The sequence below is a fragment of the Peromyscus californicus genome, unplaced genomic scaffold, assembly GCF_007827085.1.
Source record: "Peromyscus californicus insignis strain IS unplaced genomic scaffold, ASM782708v3 Scaffold_7__1_contigs__length_154581171, whole genome shotgun sequence".
Lineage (NCBI taxonomy): Eukaryota > Metazoa > Chordata > Mammalia > Rodentia > Cricetidae > Peromyscus > Peromyscus californicus.
The window spans coordinates 30,626,379-30,643,007 of NW_026294595.1; the positions used below are offsets into that span (position 1 = coordinate 30,626,379).

General features: G+C 40.1%; 1 protein-coding gene across 1 annotated transcript in view; it reads right to left on the reverse strand.

Moving 5' to 3' along the window:
• The window catches only part of Stam2 (signal transducing adaptor molecule 2), a 50,381-nt gene that overhangs the window by 20,710 nt on the left and 13,042 nt on the right, over positions 1 to 16,629 (reverse strand). The window contains exons 2-7 of the mRNA XM_052723980.1: positions 6,923 to 7,007; positions 6,025 to 6,100; positions 5,819 to 5,917; positions 4,386 to 4,532; positions 2,678 to 2,747; positions 1,808 to 1,994 (exon numbers count right to left, since the gene is read on the reverse strand). Of these exons, the coding sequence (XP_052579940.1) occupies positions 1,808 to 1,994; positions 2,678 to 2,747; positions 4,386 to 4,532; positions 5,819 to 5,917; positions 6,025 to 6,100; positions 6,923 to 7,007 (664 nt within the window). The remainder of the gene's footprint in view (positions 1 to 1,807; positions 1,995 to 2,677; positions 2,748 to 4,385; positions 4,533 to 5,818; positions 5,918 to 6,024; positions 6,101 to 6,922; positions 7,008 to 16,629) is intronic.

Genomic DNA, 16,629 nt, shown 5'->3' on the forward strand with positions numbered 1-16,629 from the left:
GGGTGAAATTGCCATGTGAGAAGACTAGGGTGAAACACCACGTGAGAAGACTGTCTGCCACAAACAAGTAAGCAGTAAACCCAGAACTACAGTGATATCATCCCAATCACTTTCATTTTTCTTCTTTCTTCCATACTTCCTCTATGAGGGGGGGAGGAGGTTGTTTTTTTGTTTGTTTGTTTTGTTTGTTTTTCGAGACAGGGTCTCTCTGTGTAGCTCTGGCTGTCCTGGAACTAGCTTTGTAGACCAGGCTGTTCTCGAACTCACAAAGATTCGCCTGCCTCTGCCTCCTGGGGGCTTGGACTAAAGGCAAATATGGCCAGTTCCCATTTTTTCTTGAAGCTTCTTTTTTACTTCATAATCAACCGTTCCATTTAATACGTTCCATTTAATACTCCTTACAGTACCTTGTCAACTTTTTCAAAGTCAACCCAAGGGGCTAGGGACATGATGCAATGGCAAAGCACTGCCCTGACTGTACCGGCCTGGGTTCAACCTTTGACAATGAAAAACGTGGAACAAAAATACGTCATCAAGACTCCTCTAAAACAGAGCAGCCCCTGGGCAAGCCTCCTGTACCACACATCTACACCAAGTGTAAACTGATTCTCCATGGCCCGAGACAGCCTCTTTCATGGCCATCACCAGGTTCTGTCTTGCACATCACTGTCTACACAGTCATTTAAACTCCCTTACTTAAGTTTCACAAAAACAGAACTGTGTCCTCATTCATTTTTTATTATAACCTGTCTATTACGTAACATTTTCTCTATAAATACTTAGAGCAGCAAAGCAAAACCATATGTATCTAGACACTTAAAAATAGGCTAGACTGGGGCCAGCAAGATGGCTCAGCAGGTTAAAGTCGAGTCTGATAGCTTGAATTGGATCCCCAGCCCACATGGTAGAAGGCTGACTCTTGCAAGCTGTCCTCTGACTTCCACGTGCACACAGTAGTGTGTGTGTGTGGGCGGGGGCGGGGGGGATGAACACATTCACACATTCATGCATGCGCACAAATAAATAAACGACCTTAAAAATGAAAACTACCTCTACTTGACTCGGATATCCTCACTGGGTTATTCAGAATGGAAGCAGGCACATGTGCTAAATCTGTTCACAGCAACAAGCTGTCTGACCTCACTGTTGCAAAGTTTCTTCAACTTAAAAAAATTACTACATTTATGTATCGATTTGCGTGTGTGTGTGTGTGTGTGTGTGTGTGTGTGTGTGTGTGTGTGTGTGCGCGCGCGCGCGAAGGTCAGAGGCCAACTTGCAAGAGGAGGCAGTGCTCTCCTTCCAGCACGTGGGCCTCAAGGACGGAACTCAGGTCATTAGGGAAAGACAAGAGCTCTGACCCACTGAGCCATTCAACTGCTTTTAAAATAAAGTCCACGCACAAGTCTTCAGTCTCTAGAACCTCAACATTTGGGAAACTGACAGGAGGCCTTAGAGGCCAGGCCAGTCTGGGCTACACAGTGAGAACCTGTCCCAAAAACAAACAAACAAACAAAAACCACACACACAAAGAAGAGAATTGGGCTCAAATCGGATCGATCTATTTTTTCTCCTTAGAATTTTAAATGATAAAGGATTGTGGGGGGAATATACAGTAGTAGCAGGAGAGGATGGGGGAAGAGCCAGGCATGGCTTTCAATCAGTTCTCATTCCTAGTCTAACCTTCAAGAAAGCAGTCAGAGAAGACTGCACTATCTGACTAAAAGGAAGAACCTGAACACTCCTGATTCTCAGCTAAGGATACTGTACTGTTTTCAGAATATTCCACACGTAAAAATGTGGAACATACCTGTCATCCAAAACAGTAATGATTTCACCGTGTTTAAAGGTGAGTTCGTTGTCCTCCACGGCTTCAAAGTCGTACAACGCTCTGACTCTCCGCGCAGGCTTGTTATTTAACTGCGTCTCTGCAGGTGGACACAGAGACTTTGTCTCTGCGCACTGCTGCTTCTGCTCTTGCAAGGACAGCTCAATAGCTAGTTAAAAGAATTAAAATGCAAATATATCTGGAATTAATTTTAACATCGAAAGAAGTTTAAAAAAATACTGGATAACAATTTTATATTTAACAATAAATCAAGTATGCATTTTCTTTTTTTCAAGAGGATCTCGTGTAGCCTTGAACTCCCTAAGTAGTTGAGGATGACCTTAACTCCTGGTCCTCATCTCCACCTCTCAAATGCTAGGACTTTAGGCCACCAAGCCTGTCCAAACAAATACTAAGTGGTTAAATTCACGAGGGGACAGGGACACATAACATTTTTAAAATAACATTTTGCTCATCCCTTATTATCACAGTCTGTAATATACAGCAGCTATTATTTTTATAGCAAACAGATTGTGACATTATAATATGGGTAGCTTTCCATATAGGACAAACCATGAACATATTTCTGTGCTTGAGTCATAACTTTGGCATTAAGAAAAGGTGAAATGTAATCTCTCTAAAGGTAGAACATTAAACACATATCACTGAAAAAGAAAATGAATTAGGTTCATCTTCCATCATGTCACTGGTTTTCTTGACTTCTAAGACCCTACAGCTTTTAGAATTGAGGTAGAACTAAAAGCCCATTAGTCTTTTTATAATTTTTCTTTCAATAAAACTTCTTGGTAAGGCTATTTTCAGCAGCAATAAATTATCATGCTCAAGCCTTACCTTTCGCTATGTCTTCATCTTCTTTGTTTCTGTTCAATGATGTACCATTTTTGGCAGCAGCCGAGACAGTCTGTAAGCGTACGAGTAAAATGAGCACAACTATCCTCTCAAAGGAAGCACAAACTCTATAATTATGTATAGATGCTAATTAAAAAATACTGACAACACTGATAACTCAGCTCCATTTAAAGTGAGGTTCTTCATGATCACTTAAGCAGTTGTTTTAAATACTAACATTAAACATCAGTTTTCAAGAAAACATTATAAACACACCAAACACATACCATGACTAATATTTTACATCAATCTAAGTATCTGACATAGAACTGCATAGAGGAAGTATGGAAGCTTTTTAGAGAATGAACAGATACCACTTCTGGCCTCAACTGTTGAAGGTCTCTTATTCAGGGAGAGGCACTCAGGTGCTATTAGCTCAGAGCTCTGACAGGAAGAGAACACTACAGTTGGAGAGGAGCAGCCTTGCAGACTCAGCAGAGGACTGGAGAAGGTCCTGCTGAGTCTGATAGCACCTAAGATAGGTGTCCAGGACTCCAAGCCATCAACAGTTCTTTAACTGTTCTTGAGAATACCATGCAGAAAGGACAGACTGGCTGCTCTTTACTACTCACTAGACAACTAAAGCTATCCTTATGTTTCCAATGAGTCTCCAGTCTTACTGCTCCACCCATCACATTAGCTTATCACCCTCAATGAGTCTCTAGTCTTACTGCTCCACCCATCACATTCGTTTATCACCCTCAACACATTCACTTTGTAACAGGCAATTCTCCATTCGACGAATCTGTTCACATCAGCCCTTTCCCACCATCTCTTCTTTTTTCCACTCTACCTAACACATCACACTCAAATCTCAAAATTCTTCCTCTCTATGTCCTCACTGTCTCAACCTGTAGTCCTTCTTTATCCTTGGTGCTAAGATAGCATCTGGCCTTCATCCATCAGTCTTTGACACTTACAATTTAAATTAGTAATCTGTTGTATGTATATGGCCATCTTTCAAATTGACCATAAGTTTCTTTTGAAACATTTAACTTATGGGTTGAGAAGGCATGTGCATGAATGAGGTCAGAAGACAACTTTGTGCGCTGGTTCTTGTCTTCCATTTTCACTGGGCTCCTGGAACCAACTCAGGTCATATCACTTTTACTCACTGAGCCATCTCACTAGCCCCTTATCATTAATTTCTTAAACATAAGGCTGACTTGAACATCCTATGCTTTTCACATGATTCCAGACTTTAGAGCAGCATTAAACACATTATTTGTATCTGATTTACTTTTTTAAATTTCCAATATATACAAGAAAAATACTGAGCAATTAAATGTCTCTACTAGATGTATACTATGTAAGTACTACATCAGGTAGACTCTTAGGGGATGCAGACAATAAGACATTCCTTGCTAAGAGCAAGATGGTTAACAGGTGCTTACCTGCCACCCACCCTGATGACCGAAGTTACATCCTCAGGACTATATATATAATAAAAAGAGGGAACCAATTCCACAAGTCATCCTTTGACCACCACTCTCTTACTCTCTCTTGCTTACACACACACACACACACACACACACACACACACACACATATATACACACACACACAAAACCCACATCCCTCGCTAGCTTTTATATGAGATCTGTATCTTCAAACAGTAGGGGGACAACCATGGTCTGGATAAATCTCTCACCTGGGAACCTGCTGAAGGAAAAGTAACTCCTTCTTCTTTCATAGATTTAATAGTTGCAGATATCAGACTACATTGGGGGTCCTTTTGGAATTCCTCTGACCATTCCACCATTAGAGATTTCAGTTTTTCACATACTTTAGGATGAGCCTTTTAAAGAAGTGGTTAAAAAAGGAAAACAAACCATGAAAACCCTCCCATGTAGTTAGAGTAAGTACTAAGTTCATCGAGAGCACTGGAAGATGGCTTGGCAGGTACAAGTGCTTGCTTGAGTTTGACCCCATGAAGCACACTGTCAAGGGAGAGAAGCGACTCCCCCCCAAGCTGTTTTCTAGCCCCCACAAAACACACCGTGGCTTGTGCATGTGAGCATGTGCACACACACATGCACACTCACAAAATAAAACAATTTCAATTTATTAACAGAAAATCACCACTCAATTTCTCCTTAAGTATATAAACATCAACGAAGTGCAGTAAGCTCTAGACTAGTTGAGTAATTGACAGATGCTTATTCACATTTTCAGACAGAGATGCTTCATGAAAAAAAAAAATCACCCTTTCAGAATACTTCTTACTCAAATGAGTAGAAATCTTTTTTTTTTTTTTTTTTTTTTTTTTTTTTTTTTTTTTTTTTTCTTTCGAGACAGGGTTTCTCTGTGTAGCTTTGCGCCTTTCCTGGATCTCGCGCTGTAGACCAGGCTGGCCTCGAACTCACAGAGATCCGCCTGCCTCTGCCTCCCGAGTGCTGGGATTAAAGGCGTGCGCCACCACCGCCCGGCTAGTAGAAATCTTTTATAAGGAAGGCTATTTGCTGTTTTCTTCATATTCTCACATGAGATTAGGATTTCTGCATCAACTGGAGTAGCAGCATGAGAATGGTGCTTCAGAGTTTGTGTTTCAAAGAAAGCTCTCATATGAAGGGCCCCTTTCTTCACCAACTCTAGTGGAAGGCGGTACAGAATGGTGCTGAAGTCTGGAATCAAGAGTCACAGACACCCAGATTTGAATCTCAACTACGCCCCTTTCTAGCTGTGTGACCTTGACAAATCTAAGCTTCAAGAGTGGTGAAAAATAAACAAAGCGGTCTACACAGAATAGTCAAAGAAGTGATCAGGCCTCAGCCAAGATGAGCCTGTACCAATAACCAATATGTGTGCGCACACATATACATATACATACATATACATGTATACACACACATATATGGATATACAAGGACATTTATACAGATTATATATGTGTGTATATATATATATATATATATATGGAAGAAAACAGCCTGGATGCTATGACTATCAAAAATTAAGGACAAGAAGTTCTAACTTATTTAAAAGTGGTCTCATCAGTAAGGCAACTTTATTATACATAATTAAAACAATGCGTAGTACATTTATTGTGCAATGACTTAAACTTCTTTTTGGCTTAAAACTTACCTTATTTTTTATCAGAGCACGTACTTCCGTTGCAAAATCACGGGAACACACTTCTAAATGAAATATCTTTCCACAGTTTGCCACGCAAGCCCCAAGAAGCTATCAATTAAAATAAAAACGAATGTATAAACCACAAAATGTTTTGACTTAAGTCACTGACGTGAATGCACTTTTAAATAGGGTCAACTGACAAGACATTTACTCACAGTTAATGCCTGAAGAGCAACATGAGGGACCTTATGGTTTACCCGTTTCATTATGGCTTTTAGGCAATCTTTTGCTCTAAAACAACAACAAAAATATGGAGAAAATTATGAATTTTTTGAGAGTTTCAATTCAAATGTTAAAATTACAAGGTATTTACTAACTAACAGCTTTAAAAATAAAATTCTACAAACATCTTTGTAAGTAAGTCTATGTGGTTTTGCCCACTGTGGTTCACAGATGTTATAAAACTTCGTATTCCAATAAGAGAAAAACCACTTCACCACAAAGCCAGTCAGCATAGAGAACTATACTATACAAATGCTTTTTCTCCAGACAGACTGAGCTTTCTTTCCATCAGCAAATTCTCATCCTGAAAAGAGTTAGCATGATACATCACCTTAAAAGGCTCACTGACACATGGGAACACGCTATGAAGACAGGATGCGAGGACGTTGCACAATCACCCTCTGCTAGAGGAAGCTAGAGCAGCTTCACAGCTGGGTCCTATACAAAAGCATTCTTTTTTATACAAGTTCAATCTTTTCATTATATTACATATTGTATTTAGAAAGGCTCTCATAAAAGTCTACCTCACAGGGAAATTCCTCCACTAGCCAATAGGTTCATGGTTAGCATTCATCCCTGCTGTGAAAGCCTTTACTTATCTATGTAAATATAGATCAGGTTTTCAGTCAAACACTGCCTTTGTTTCTCAAGATAAACCCTAGCCTACTGATCTCTTTACTTCTATCTCCCCAAACCAAACAGCTAGTTAAGTAGGTAGTTACACAGCAAATTTAAATAAATACTTCCATTAAAACTAGCATGTCAGCATCCTTTCAAATTTACGTTGTGAAGACACAAGCTAACCAAGGTCCTTACCCATGAGCATCTTACCCATTGGGAGTGCTTCCAACCCTATCACAGATGTCCATAATCAGACTCCAGTCTTCTGTAGTGTTGTACTCATTTGTGGCTTTTTCTGTAAGACATATTAACATATATAAAAATTAGAACATACCTTTAAAAAACATTAAGGTACCAATGAAGGCCAACAGCTAAGAAGCTACTTTTTTTCTAGTCAGAGACAGAAAAATAGAGATGGATTTCAGAAACGAGTACACTTCTACTAAGTTCAGTTTTATTTACATGTACTTTTAAGGTTTGGGTTTCGTTTGTTTTGTTTTTGTTTTTAAATCAAGGTCTCTCACTTAACCCAGGCTGGCCTGGAATCCGCATAAGGCCTCATCCTGCTGGTCTGGAGAGATGGGTTGGTGATTAAGGGCACTTACTGTTCTTGCATAGGAACTGGGTTCAATCTCCAGCACCCACATGATGTTCACAACCATCTATAGATGCATCCTCCAGTCCCAGGATGTACACGATACACAGACATACATACAAGCAAAACACTCATATACATAAAATAAAATCTAAGCAAAAAAAATTTTTTTTTTTTTTTTTTGGTTTTTCGAGACAGGGTTTCCCTGTGTAGCTTTGCGCCTTTCCTGGAACTCACTTGGTAGCCCAGGCTGGCCTCGAACTCACAGAGATCCGCCTGGCTCTGCCTCCCAAGTGCTGGGATTAAAGGCGTGCGCCACCACCGCCCGGCTTAAGCAAAAAAATTTTTAAGTAAAAAAAAAAAAATTTTTAAAAGCCTCACCCTGCCAAGAGTTGGGATTATAGACATGAGCTGCCAGGGCCAACTTAACTTCAGTTTTAAACTGTATCCTATAATGATATGAACCAAAACTAACTAAATGTTCTCAGGTATACCAGTAAAATGTCTTCAAAATTAATTATCCAAACAATCCTAATTTGGAACACAGTTTTTAAAATAAATCATCATACGAGTAAATATGCATCACCGTCCTTTTTATTTTACATTTATTTATCAGAGTGCATGCATATGCGTGCATGTGTGCGCTCACGCATGCATGTACAAGCACTATGCCACTGCTCATGGGTGAGGTGGGAGTCATTATCTCCCACCACGTGGGTTCCAAGGACTGAACTCAGGTTGTCAGGCTTGGATGCAAGTCTTTACTCACTGAACCATCTTGATGCATTAAACTGTTCAATTAAGTATTATTCTCAATAGCAAAGAGGGAAATTGATGAGATAAATACTAAATATAGGAAACTTACACAGTAGAGAATATGAAAACAATACATACAAAATCAAGGTACAAAAATGTCTGATTTTCTTGACATAATACTTTGTTTGGACCTAAAATGATGAGTCAAAAAGAAGCTAAGAATTAAAGGACTAATAATATTTGCATCAAGTTGTTAAAATATCTTTATGGAAATGAAATTCATATTCTAATACAGTTTATGCACTTAATATTAACACAGTGCATGAATTTAACAATCAGTATTAGTATAATTATATGCTTATATAACTTTCACCACTAATTTTTTTTTTGCGGGGGGGGGGGGGGGGGGGGGGGTGGGGGGGGGGGGGTTCAAGACAGGGTTTTTCTGTGTAGTTTTGGTGCCTGTCCTGGATCTCACTCTGTAGACCAGTCTGGCCTGGAACTCACAGAGATTCACCTGGCTCTGCCTCCCGAGTGCTGGGATTAAAGGTGTGCACAACCACCGCCCGGCTATCACCACTAATTTTAAAGCATATCATTTTCCCAAAAGAAATCTGTACTCGGGGGCTGGAGAAATGGCTCAGCAGTTAAAAGTACTGGATTCTCTTCCAGAAGATCCAGATCCAACTCCCAGCACCCACATGGCAGCTCTCCGCTGTTTGTAACTTTAGTTCCAGAGAATCCACTGCCCTTTTCTGGCCTCCATGGGCACCAGACACATAAGTAGTGTACAGACACAGCAGGTAAAATACTCATACACATAAAATAAAACAATATTAAGTGTTTGGAAACAAAATGAACAAACAAACAAAAAACAGAAGAAATCTGTATTCCACTGCTAGTCATGTCCATTCTCTTCCTATATCAAATTCTTGCCTCTACATATCTACCTCATTGGTCTTTACACACAAGTAAACTTGTAAGATATAATTTTTGGTAACTTGCTTGCTGTTTAGTATGATGCTTTCAAGTTCATCCATGTCACAGCATGTATCTGTATTTTGTTTCCTTATACAGCTGAGTAACATTCTATTGTATGAATATACCCATTTTATTCATCTTCTCATCAGTTCATTGAATTTGTTTTTTTGGTTAATAGAAATGATGAATTTCTGCTATCAACATTCATGTATGAGTTTTTATGTGGATATAGGTTTTCATTCCTCTCTGGCATACAGCCAACAAAACCCCTGGTTCATATGGCAACTCTGATTTTTAAAGTTTTTCAAAGTAGTCCAATGGGGCTCTCATTACATAGGCCAGGATGATCTCAAACTCACTATAATGTCCTACGAGGTCTCAAAATCACAACCGTCCTGCCTCAGTCTCCCAAATGCTGAATATTCTACTTTTTTTTAACCTAAATTTTTAAACAGCAAATAAATAAACAAATGGCAAGAACAAAAACTAAAACACTATTATACTCTTTAGGGATATAATACAGACAGTGAAAGTACAAAACATGTATAAGAATGACAAACACTAAACTGGAGGTCGAACAGTCCAAACAGCCGCAGTGCCTCTGTTTACTGACTGTACAACGTGTATGTACCCGGAAGTTTTATTCTCAAAGTCCTGCATGTAATCTGAATAAAGTTAAAATACCCAACTGTTTAAGGACATCTTCAGAATATAATGATTGAGTCACAGCACTTTACTACACTCATTTTTTTTCCTGAGACGACCTCACTATGAAGTCCAGTCTGACTTCAAACTAATCATCTTCCTACAAAAGCCTCCCCAGTGCTGAGATTATAACAGGAACCACCACATCCTGCCTGTATAAAATTTTAGTAGAATTTCACTATGAAGGGAAGCACACAACCTTTTCCTGCTAGCAACTAACATACAAAAAGTCACAATTTAGAACATTTTATGGGCGACAGCGCAGAACAGAGTTGTGGAGTTCTTGTCTAACATGCTTGAGGTCCTCAACTCCATCCTTAGTAGCCAAAACAAGAAAGACTGATTTTACTGGCCTTCTTTAATAAATAATTCAAAAACAGCAATACACACATTCATCCCAGGTGATACAGTAATAAGCAGAAGGACAGCAGGGACTCTACAGTACGTTTTTTACAGCAAGGAATAATTTCTAAAAGACAAAAACTCTGAGCTTAGAGGGCAGCTGTACTTTGCAAGTGGAAACAAAAATGACACTGAATCCAGTTCACCTTAGTTAACCAACCGCTGGAACTTTCTTTAAACGACCCTGTGACATGTGTGGTGATGCAGCCCTGTGACCTCAGCTCTCGGGCAGGAAGTCTGGAGTACTCAGGGGTCCCAGGCCCATGTGAGCTTCCTGTTTCAAAAAGCCACAGCAAGGGCTGCTGACACAGCTCAGCAGTGGAGCACCTGCCCACCATGTGCAAGCCCCCAGGTTTGAGCCCCAGCAGCGCCAAAAAGCATTCTGGAGGCTGAGGCAGGGGGCTCATGGTAAGTCTGAGATACATAGTGAAATCCTATCTCAAAAAGACAGGTAGGACTTCATACATAGGCCACTCTATAGCTGCTTCAGAGAATAAACCTTATTTACTGTCTGTTTCTTCTCCTTCCTCTTCCCTCTCCTCCCTCTATTAAGGCAGGATTTTTTTGTTCACTATTGTTATTTCTAGCACATCCAAGAGTACTTAAGACCTGCAGTAGATATCAATACCATTCCATGAATGAACAAATGGTATGCGGGATGTTCTTCTACATCCTATGATGCTGGTGCAATGGCTACAATGTGTTACACGGCTACAGGGCAGCCATAAAGTCAAAGAGCTTTAAAGGTACCGCCCTACAGGGCCCTAGTGAAAGCTTAGATTACTCTGAGTTTTACTGCTGAGTAAACAGCACTTAATGGAGCTTCAAGAGCAATATCTGGTAGCAACCAAAGACAACAAGCAGATTACTGGGGTATCTGGGGCTCCAGGTCTGTTTGCTTACTCAAGAATGACTAACTTTGTGAACTCATGGAGGAGAAAGTCGAGAAAGCAAGACCTCAGAGGACTTCAAAGGACTTCTCATATATGCAGTGTTATCCTCAGGGTCTGAAGACTAAATCACACATATTACGATGGCTTTGTGTTTATTCTTCCTCCGCCTGTGAGTTTTACTTGTCTAAGTCATGACAGAACCAATCACTGTTCCTTGTTATAATATGCCATACAGTTTGAAGTATTTGAAAATTAAATATTCAGCCATATTCTCTTTTGTGTGTGTATATTATTTCTTTCTTTCTTACATGTATATTTATCATATGTATATCTGAACCTTGTTTAGTATACAGTCTAAATCAGAAAGAGAAAAATATTTTCGCAAAATTTGTTAAGCAGCAAGATTTAAGAATCTGTCCTTTCTCAGGGTCAGGTATGGTGGTGCACACCTTTAATCCTAGCACTTGGGAGGCAGAAGCAGGAGGATATCTGAGTTCAAGACCAGCCTGTTCATAGCCAGGGTTACACAGAGAAACCCTGTCTCAAAAAACAAACACAACAACAAACAAATCTGTCCTTTCTCACTTACCTGAGAAATTAGCATTATCATTACCAACATTGTTGACTATCCCTATACATAAAACACACATCCACTGCTCAATCTATCAGGCCTAATCTTGGGCCATCTAACTAGTTCTGCTAGAACACAACTTTTCATTATTATTTTTTCATTTTTGGCCATGTGCTACAAACAGGTACAGAGCCTATTCTGATACCCCCCAAAAGCCTACCAGTAACACAAAAATATAGAAAAAAAATACAGTTTACTTGATTTGAATCCCATAGAAAATGGAAGTATTCTGATTTGAATATTCCATCAAGCCTAGTTTACTCTATATAAATATAGGACTCACAATTATTCTTTTAAAAATGTATAAAATGTGAAGACTTTATAATGGCCTGCCAAAATGGACTTCATTTTTCAAGTGAACTAAGTAACAGTTAAATTATGTACTTAGGGATATTTTAAACTCCTGGGAAATTTTAAATATTATAATTAAGAAGGCTTTCTTTTACAGCATGTCACTCTGCCCAGGGCTAGAGCTGCATCTTACATTATCCCATATGCATAGAGGGGAGAGAGTGCAAAGAGCTTGCCTGGGGACTAAACGCTAAACTACCAGAATCTGGTGGGTGTAAGTCATAACACTTCATCACCAAGCTTTGATTACTGTATACGGAGAACCTCAAATACACTGTGAAAGTGCAGAGAGAATCTAACAATATCCTAAGAATCACTCCTTCAATACCCACAAGGAACAAAGTCTCCTCCACACAGTCCATTATGTTCACAGCATGGCTTTGAAAAGCATCCAAGTCTCCCATAAAACTTTTAATACAACAGGCTATATCAGTAACAGAAATGAATTGTATGAAACAAGAGCTTCACTAAGCAATCTAAAGCTCCTCCTACTGTTTGCAAATAAGAACTCGTGACTGGTTTTCTGCTTCCAAGTAGGACAAAGGATCCAGTATCTATTGATACTCTACCAAAAACAGCTATAAAGTAAGATAGAATGTATGAGAAAAGCATTTCGGGAAATGAGTAATAGGCTGTGCAGTTCTGAGGACTTTCAAGGATGAGAAATGTGGAGCAAGCCTCATGATGGCCCCAACTTTCTGCATGGACATGCTAAACCAAGACAGTCCAGTGGAGAACTCAAGAAACAAGGAACTGAAAGAAAAGACTTCTGAGCACAGGTCCTCAGGAAGGTGAAGCTCCATGAAATTCAGTAGAGATCTAGTAAACCTTATACAGTGCTGGGAGTTGTCCTGCCTTTAAAGCTAAATGCTTGTCTCACCTCCATAATTTGTTATGTTGAAGCCCTAAATCCAGTAGAGCAGGATTTGGAGATGGGGCCACTAAGCAAGTTAAATGAATTCACACGGATGGAGCCCTGATGCTCCAAGGTTAGCATCCTTTTAGAAGAGTCCCTGAAGAACTAGAAAACTGATGTCTGTAACCCAAGGATAGCTCTCACCAGACACCAACTCTATTGGCCTTTGATCTTGGACTTGTAGTTCCCAGAACTGAGAAAATAATCTCTGCTGTGTAAGTCACCCAGACTATGGCATTTTGTTGTGGTAGCCTACACAGATTAACAAAAAGTGAACAGAACAGGTCATTCATTCAGCTGGAAGCTCCAAAAGGCCACATCTTAAAAGAGTCTTTTAGGCCGGGCGGTGGTGGCGCACGCCTTTAATCCCAGCATTCGGGAGGCAGAGCCAGGCGGATCTCTGTGAGTTCGAGGCCAGCCTGGGCTACAGAGTGAGTTCCAGGAAAAGGCACAAAGCTACACAGAGAAACCCTGTCTCGAAAAACCAAAAAAAAAAAAAAAAAAAGAGTCTTTTAGAATTTAAATTTCAAAATCAAAATTAGGATCAAGCTAACAAGACTTTGAAGATATAACTACCTGACAGAACTAAGAACAAACACAATGGTTAGCATCATATAAAAAGGTAGCAGATCCATTATGATTACTTCACAGATACAACGGAAGTGAATAAAAGATGCCAGCATAACCCAAAGAAGGAGTTATTATATACATTTCTAAGAACTGAGCAAAGATGGTTGTTAATAAAAGAGTAGATAGCAAGTGTTTGGCAGAAGCTAGAAACTATAAAAATGGAATTTCTTAACTAAAAAGTAAAGTATATCAGCTGAAAAGCTCAGTAAGTGCTAGGAATATAGTTCAGTAGTAGAGCACTTGCATGACACACGTGAGGCCCTGACTTCAACTGCCACGAAAACAAACAAACAAACAAAAAACCCAAACAACAACAACAAAAACCCCTGAGACTTAAAAAGCAGATTTAGGAATGCAAACACAGGGTTAAGAAATATAGATGGGAGTGTGGTGATATATGTGAACACTAATAAACTTGTATAAGGATCAGAGGACAGAGCCAGACACTAGATTACACATAGAGGTCAGGCAGTGGTGACACACACCCTTAATCCCATCACACAGGAGGCAGAGATCTGTGTGGATCTCTGTGAGTTCAAGGCCACACTGGAAACAGAGCCAGGCAGTGGTGGCACACACCTTTAATCCCACTACTGGGATACACACATGCCTTTAATCCCAGGAAGTGACATGGCTGGGCCGAGAAAGGTAGATAAGGCGTGAGGAGACAGGAACTAAGGCAGTTCAGCTGAGAGCCTTTCGGGTGAGGACTCAAGAGTCTGAGGATTCATGGAGTTGGCAAGGTGAGGTTAGCTGTGGCCTGCTCTGCTTCTCTGATCTTTCAGCTTTCACCCTGATATCTGGCTCTGGGTTTTTTATTAAAAGACCATCTAAGATTCAAACAACATGGAAGTTATAATATTTTTAAAACAAGCAGGTAATCAGAACCTCAAAGGTGTTAGCTTTTAAGCTTACCATGGGACAAACTGACATAAACATTTTAGAACACTACAGGCAGAGGCAGGTAGATGCATGAGTTCAAGGACAGCCTGGTCTACATAGTGAGTTCAGGCCAGCCAGGGCTACAAAATGAGACTGTCTTAAAAACAAAAACAAACAAAAACAAAAAAAACCCTTACATTCTATTAGCTAATAGCTCTGCAGTTTAAAATCCTGGCAAGTTCTCCTAAATTCTATGCCCAGGGTAGCACAAGGCTTAATGTTAGGGTACTGTTACTGCTGAACTAAATCATTATAATTAGATACAAATGTATTAGACCAGGTAGTAAGGACTGCCTGTATTCATATTTTAAATCTTTCATTAAGTATGAACTATTAAAATTGGAAACAATCTACAGTATATACAGTTAGTTCTCTTAATGCATTAAAATTAGAGAGAGAGAGAGAGAGAGAGAGAGAGAGAGAGAGAGAGAGAGAGAGAGTCAGAGAGTCTCAAATAGCCTAGGTTGGCCTCAAACCTGCTCTATAGCCAAGGATGACCGTCAAGTTCAATCCTCCTGCCTCCACTTCCCAGGTGGTAGGATTACAGCTGTTCACCACCACACAGTTTGTGCAGAGCTGGACACTGAACCTATAGCTTTGTGCATGCTACTCAAGTCTTTCACCAACCAAGCTGAAACCACAGCCAAAACACAAAATACTTTACAACCTCCAATCACATCGGTAAGACAAAGATATATAGATAAAAGACAGTTACAGAAAGCAATATAAATTTTATTATGATTAAAATACTACATATCAAAGCCAGGCATGGTGGTACACACCTTTAATCCCAGCACTCTTGATGAGGAGGCAAGCATTGATCAGACTGTTCTAAGTTCCAAGCCAGCCTGAGTTACATTGGATTTTGGTCACTGACAAATTCTCCTGTTTGTTGGGGCTGGAACTTGGACCCCTCTTTCAATTACATCTGCATCAGCTTTCTGCTGTTGGTGGTTTCCTTCATTGGTTAAGCTTTTCTTTACTTCCTTTTCACAAGATGGAAGCTTAGCTGGGTGGGATCATGCCCACTTACAAGGGGTTTTTGCAAAGGGGTGACGTCACCACTCCCTTCATTCCATTTAGTATCTGGCTTTCTCCTTGAGTACTGGACTTAGTTCCAATACACTTCCTGGTGCTCCTTTTCTCTATTTTGCATTTTGCATTTCTATTTATCCAGCTGGCTCTTTTTCATTATAGATCTGCATAAGAGTGATTACCAATAACCACGTGACAAAAATCAATACTAGGCTGGTTTGAAATCTTCAATTTAGCCTCAGTCAGATTTTTTGGACAGGGCAAAAAGCAGCCACATTTGTCAAAGTATCACAAGAATGGTCTGTAGGCCATCTCCTTATATTCTTCCCCTCTGAAACTGGGCTGGTCTGTGGTGATAATTATTCGCGCTCTAATAAATAAAGCTTGCCTGGGTATCAGAGGAAAAAGCCAGCCACTATATTAAACATAAGAGGCCAGGCAGTGGTAGCACACGCCTTTAATTCTAACACTGGGAGGCAGAGATCCATCCAGATCTCTGTGAGTTCAAGGCCACACTGGGAACAGAGCCAGGCATGGTGGTACACACCTTTAATCCCAGCACTAGTTAACCATAGAGGTCTGGAGGTCTGTACAGATGGACAGGAAGTGATAGAGCTGGGCAGAAAGAGGAAGTGATGGAGCTGGGCAGAAGAAGGAAGTAAGATGTCAGAAGACAGAAAGATTTATAGGCATGAGTATACAGGAAGTAGCTCTCTCTTTGGCTGAGGATTTCTGGTGGTAAGAAGATGGCTGGCCTTGTTCTGCTCTCTGATCTCAGTTTTCACCCCAATATCTGGCTCCGGGTTTTTTATTAATAAGACCATTTAGCAATTCATCTTACACAGGTCTGTCAAAATTTACATTGCTCTCAGCACCACTGTCTTCCATGCTCCTGCTAGCATGGTGTATTTGACCCACTCAGAGCATTCAACCTCTTTTCTAGTCCAAAGTCCCAAAGTCCACACTCAGCCAACAAGCAGCACGGTCAGGCCTATCACAGCAATACCCCAGTCCCTGGTACCAACTTCTTCTTGGTCATTGCTGTGAAGAGACACCATGACCAAGGCAATGCTTATAGGA